General features: G+C 30.9%; 1 protein-coding gene across 2 annotated transcripts in view; it reads left to right on the top strand.

Annotated features, from left to right (window-relative positions):
• Positions 1–1,466: 1,466 nt before the first annotated feature.
• Positions 1,467–6,354, top strand: part of LOC114333027 (serine/threonine-protein kinase GA29083) — a 147,148-nt gene continuing 142,260 nt past the window's right edge. The window contains exons 1-2 of one of the 2 annotated variants that reach the window (XR_007698420.1): positions 1,467–1,776; positions 2,019–2,400. Coding sequence is in view for 1 of the 2 variants with exons in the window: in XM_050652341.1 (XP_050508298.1) it covers positions 2,062–2,400 (339 nt within the window). In the remaining variant the exon portion in view is untranslated. The remainder of the gene's footprint in view (positions 1,777–2,018; positions 2,401–6,354) is intronic. The other variant, XM_050652341.1, reaches the window with a different exon arrangement.

The following is a 6,354-nucleotide window of genomic DNA, read 5'->3' as shown; positions in this document are numbered from 1 at the left end:
AGTTAGTCGATCTTCGTAAATAATGACACATAGTGTCCGTGGCTAAGCGGAGAAGGCGAATGAATTCCAATACCAACCGCTCCTATCAGCGCTGGTTCGAGTCCCAATAGAAACTTTCTTTTTTGTTTTTTTTTTATTACATTTTATGATTGTAAGTATATTTATTATATAATTGTATTTTCAGAAAATACGTATTTAGTTAAAAAAAATTTCGACAATTAATGTTCAGACATCATTTGTGGCTTGTTTAATGTGTTTGTGTGTGTTTTATTCTTTTATTATTTTAATTTTTGGCACTGTTCTAATAAAAATGTTTGAGAAGTAGTAAGTATAAATTGGTTTAATATTTAAACAAAATATAAATAAAAAGTATATTAATTTCGTTTAAATCATATAATAGAAGTATAACTTCTTACTTGCGTACAAGGTACACACACATTCTTTTTTTTTTTTTTGTTTATTTTTTTTGTTATTATTTTATTTTGTGTTTTTTTTTAATATCATTATTTTTTTTTTATTTTTTTAAAATTTTTTCAAACCACATTAACAAATTATGCCTATTTATTACATTATAAATTATACAAATTAAGATATATATTAAAAAAAACAGTAAAATAATTAAAAAAAAACAAAATAAAAAAAAAGCTACAAAATGTACCAATGTATCTATAAAAATAAAATTGTAGAATGTACTTATGTTATAAGAAATTTATGACTATGAATCTGCAATCAATCAGAAACAAGTCTGGCTAATTGGCTCTGCCAAAGCCATTTTTCAAAAAAAAAAGAGATGGGCGGGACATGTTAAAAGAATGAAAGACGACAGCTGGACAAAAAAATAAATGAGCTCTAATGTAATTTTTCCTCCTTGTGAACACATCAATGAACTGTCAATACGGATGGAATGGCCCCGTCCCATTCAAATAGTGAAGCAAGATTGGCTCCAACATACAAGAGAGAGGTCCTGAGAGAGACATAGAATTTGTCAGGTAAATTTTGACAGGCCGTATAATATATCAACTTAAATCGGGGAAATGGACCTCATATTTTTTTAACTTGGTATCAGGGCTGATAGGCAGTATTTAAAAATTAAGTTAAGTTAATAATATGTATTAAAAAAATATGAGGTCTATTTTCCCGATTTAAGTTGATATAGGCAACTGGAATTACACGGCTTGTCAAATTTTACCTGAAAAATTCTCTGTCTCTCTAGGACCTCTCTCTTGTATGTTGGCGGCAATAATTTTCTTCATGCCTATTCCATCAGTATTGACAGTTCGTTGGAACACATACACTCATCATAAACTTAGCAGGTGGTCAACAAGGTTTCCGTACGGCAACGTCGTATTTCGAATAGTTTTGCTCACGTCTAGTTCGCCGAGTATCCACTCCGCTACTTTTTCTCTGTTGGTATTATTGATTTTTTCGTGCCTATATTTTAACGTTGGTACCCATGCGTAACAAATTTAATCCCTCCCACTAGCCGAAAAGAGGTTATTACCTTTTTTCTCATCTAACAAAACAGTTATTTGCTAAATATTTTAACGTTTTTTTAAATTAGTTTTGCTACCGCTCTACTAGTGCGCTGTCTTAATTTTTATACCGATCGAAAGTGTAGTGTTATTCTGTGATATTTTTGACTGATTTAAGTTTTAGTTGACAGCTGTGGAATGACTAATAGGCGGTGGTGTACCTATATAAAATTTATATAGAAAATATCGTAAATTATACAGTGCAATCAGATAGCAAAGATTTTAGTAACTGAGTCATTTAGAGGTAAAAGTTTGATAATCTTATAAAGAGTAATTGTCATAACAGCTTCCAAGAAATGTATGTTCAAATTTATCAGTGCTCTAGTTATTCCTACCTCTTAAATTATGGTTCTTGGAACAGGTTTTAAACTTTAAGAAAGAATATACAAATTGTCAAATAAATTTGAATGTAAAAGGTAGTTTCCTAGTAAAAGAACTTTTACTTCATTTGTTACTTATGTTACTAATTTGTTTTGTCAATCTTAGAGCAAAATGTTGATGTGAGGAAGCCTAAAAAAACACTGCAAATATGTCAAAAAATAACCTCAACGAGAATGGGTCTAGAAGTGTCTCCTCGAACAGTTTCAACAGTTTTTTGTCTGATGGGGAGATCATAGAAAGTGGTTTAGAAGACATTCACATCTCGAGTAAAAGTAACAGACCGTCTTCTACGTCCAAAGCTCATAAAGCCAAAAGAATTAGGTTCTACCACAATGGCAACAAATTCTTCAGTGGGGTTGTTATCCCTGTGGCCCCTGAAAGATATAGATCTTTTGATAGTTTAACGAATGAGTTGACAAACATTCTAACGAAAAGTGTCACGCTACCTAATGGTGTTCGGAATGTGTATTCCATGGAGGGAAAGAAGGTAAGTCACATTATCTAGTTGTTTTACAGGTAACAGTATTTTATAGATAATCATCAATGTTTTGTCAACATTGAAGTGAGTAGGTCAGTTACATACTGGTCAAAGAACTCATTAGAAAAATTACTTTAATGATTATATACAATGATTATGATATACAATGATTAACTTGATGTAGATATTTAAAATGTTTAGATTATCTGATAAATATCATCAAAAGTGGGTTTTCAAGAAGAATTTTAATAAAATTATCAATATTAATTTATGAAAGTTGTAAATACTACTTATTTCTCAATATAATTACCTTCTTTTGGTTTGCTATCATCAAAAAGCTTTTCAGTTCATCTACTACTGGTTTAGTTCTTTATACATAGTTAACTACCACATCTATAAAACAGCCATAAGACCATTGGAACTAAATGTTGGGCAGTGAAAAAGATAGAGGAATAACAATGAATGCATGTGGTGGAAATGAGAATGCTTAGATGCATGAGTGGAGTGACAAAAAGGGATAGAATTAGAAATGAGTATATTAGGGGAAGTTTAGGTGTAGCACCAATTGATGCCAAAATGAGAGAGCATTGGTAAGATGGTTTGGTCATGTTCAACGTCGAGACATTAATCACCCAATACGAAGAATAGCTGAATTGCAGATTCCTAGAAGACCTAAGAGTGTTGCGGGGGGGGGGGGGGTAGGATCACGATAAGGCAGGACATGTTGGTAAAGGGGATTAACATTGATATGACCCAAGATAGGATTGTGTGGAGAAATGCAATGGAAGCCGACCCCGCATAGGGATAAGGCAAAGAGAAAGAGAATGATGAGTTAACTATCCCATCCCTCTTAAATGTTGATTACATTTGCAGAAAGATAGGGAAAAAAATAGGTTTTTTTCGAAGAGTATCACCATTTTTGACATTTCAAACTAAATTAACAATCTATAATTCGTTAATATTACCTCACTTTTTATATTGTTGTTCATTGATTTATACAGGATGTTCTAATTATGACAGGCTTCAAATTCTCCAAAATAAGGCTATGCGAGTAATATTGAGATGCAATAGATATACTCGAATTCAAGATATGCTGAAAACTTTAAATTGGTTAAAAGTTGAACATTTTATGTATGTCCAATCATGACATTTTTATTTAAGATGGTAAACCATTTATTGCCTGAGTATTTGAACAGTCAGTTGGTCCCGATAGCAAATGTTCATGAGCATAGCACTAGAGCTGCAAATTCAATAAATTTTTATGTTAGAACAACCAACAAGTCCAGTTCAATGAAAAGCTTGTTTCATAAAGGAATTGTACAGTTCAATAATATACCTTATCACATTAAAAATAGCCATAATGCAACTATCTTTAAGAGATTATTAGTCCATTATATTAAAACTAAGACCTAGAAACCAATTGGCAATGTTTGTTGTACTTCCAGTGTTTTTATTTTTATTTTATTTTTTTCTTTTTTTATTTATATATTGAATGTTTCTGATTAATTTAATTTGACAATGCTTATTTCTTTATTTGTTTAGTCTCATGTTTTTAATTTTTGTAAAAATTTTTGTAATACTTTATGATAATTATACAGCGCTCCTTGCCTTGACAATTCTTATGTAATTTGTACAGGTGTGGAGTGCAATGTTTCTGTTTTGTGTATTATCTATTATGATAAATAAATAAATATCTATCTTTTATGATAATTATACAGCGCTCCTTGCCTTGACAATTCTTATGTAATTTGTACAGGTGTGGAGTGCAATGTTTCTGTTTTGTGTATTATCTATTATGATAAATAAATAAATATCTATCTATCTAAATTATTAGAGCTTCTGGTCTATATTGTGTTTTTTTAAATCTTTTTATAAGTTATAGTTCCAGTAGACTTTATTTTAGACTTGAAATAATCTTTACAAGTTATTAATATTTCCCTATGTCTTCCCTTTAGTCCCAGCTTGTTAGTGATTTTTTTTCTTTTTTTACTTTTGGCGTGGACACTAGCACATTTGCCAGCACATTTCTTATAGGGCCCTTACATGGTCATTAATAATGACATTATTTTATCAGAACGACATTAATAATACTCGTGTAACGTAAATAAAGTTGGAATGACGAACAGTAATGATGCGAATATGGATTTTCTGATTTCAGCACATTATTACTGTAAGCAGGAGGGGATACTGTCATTACTAATCATCCTGTATGGTGCAGTGAATCATTACCACATCATTACTTGGTGCATCTGTCTGGGAAAGTATGCAGTACTTCTTTAAATATTTTTTATTGTATCTAAAAAAATATTCTTCTAAAATGTACTAAAAATTATTGAAAAGTAGGCAAAGAAGAATTTAAATACTGAATGATAAACTAGTTATATACAGCATCAGCGGTTAACCTTTCCCGGCTGAAGGTCTTAAACTTTCACTTAAGCCAAACGGGATACAAAATGTGCCCCTGTTCGAAGCTGTGTGTCACATGCAAATTTTAAGGGATTTTTAGTGACCTTATAAAAGTGATCTGTTAAATGAATAAAATCATTGTTATCAAACTCTATTCAAGTATTAAAAAATAATAATAAAAAAATGTTACATCATATTATCAATCATACAAAGAATACATACAATTGTTTTTGTGGCAAAGCTGTCAAATAAATAAACTGGCTTAGTACACTTTTGACATATTCTTTTTGTCTTTTTGTCCTCTTGTCATTCTTTCTGGAGTATATAATACAACATTTACGAGACATAGAACTAGATGGGCCTGGAACTGGATTTTGTATTTGCTCTGTAGATACTACAGAGGTAAGCTCTGTAGGTTTTTTATTTTTTAGTGCTAGTTAATTTGCATTATGAAATTTACATATTGTGATTAGTAATAGATACAAAAACATACCGTCGCCTCAAAGCAACAGTAGGATATGTACATATTATCCTACTGTTGCACGAGTGCACCATATATGCGTATATACCATACACATCGCATCAGTCCCATATGACTAACTGGTTGATCGGTGCACTAGTGCAACAGTAGGATATGTACATATCCTACTGTGGCTTTGAGGCGATGATACACATTAAAAAAAGATAAAACATATTGTCCCTGTCATTTCCAACTATCGAATGTGAAAAGCGGTACTTTTCAGGAGAGCAAAATAACTATTTTTTAGAGACTCCCACTCTTAAGTCAGCACATTGACAAATGGGAAAATTTTTATATTTTTCGTATGTAATGTTTAATTCTTGTTAGATTTTTTCCAAAAAATCACATTCGTTACTTTGGTTTTTGTATTAACCTTTAACTACACACGCTGGCATACTTTGTACGCCAGATATAAGAATTCTACTGGAAATATATTTAAAAATTTAATTTTTGACCTTGCTTATTTTTCTAACCTATCACTGGAATGTGCTTTACAATTTGGTTTTAGTTTCGTTATAATCGGCGTTCTGGAAAGATCGTAATTTACATTTTATTATTTGTTGTTTCCGGTGGTGGACAATATACCCCAGGATTATATTACTATAAGTCGTAATATAAGTACATATTTTAATTGTTTTTTAGTCATTATGGCAAAAAATATATTTTTCTTTGTAAACAATACTTTTTCTCCTGTAAAAAATCACATTTAAAAAAATTTTTATTAGTAATTTTATTTATCATGGAATCCAGCTATTCCATGATTCCAGTTATAAATCCCAATTGGCTTACTGAAAAGGAACTCCAAGTATTCACTGATGCCGAATAAGGTTTATAACAAACAACTAAGTGTATTTTTTCAAAAAAAAAATTAAACAAATCCGCTGTTTTTAAGTGTATTTTCTTGTGGCGTACAAAGTACGCCACGCGTGTAGTTATGTTATAACTTGATGCGCGGGTAGTTAAAGGTTAATCAAAGATTTGTTTCAGTCCGATGTTTCAAAGTAGTGAATGTATAATAGCGAATAACTATAATCAAA

The sequence above is a fragment of the Diabrotica virgifera genome, chromosome 5, assembly GCF_917563875.1.
Source record: "Diabrotica virgifera virgifera chromosome 5, PGI_DIABVI_V3a".
Classification (NCBI taxonomy): Eukaryota; Metazoa; Arthropoda; class Insecta; order Coleoptera; family Chrysomelidae; genus Diabrotica; species Diabrotica virgifera.
This window is presented reverse-complemented; position numbering and strand designations above follow the sequence as displayed.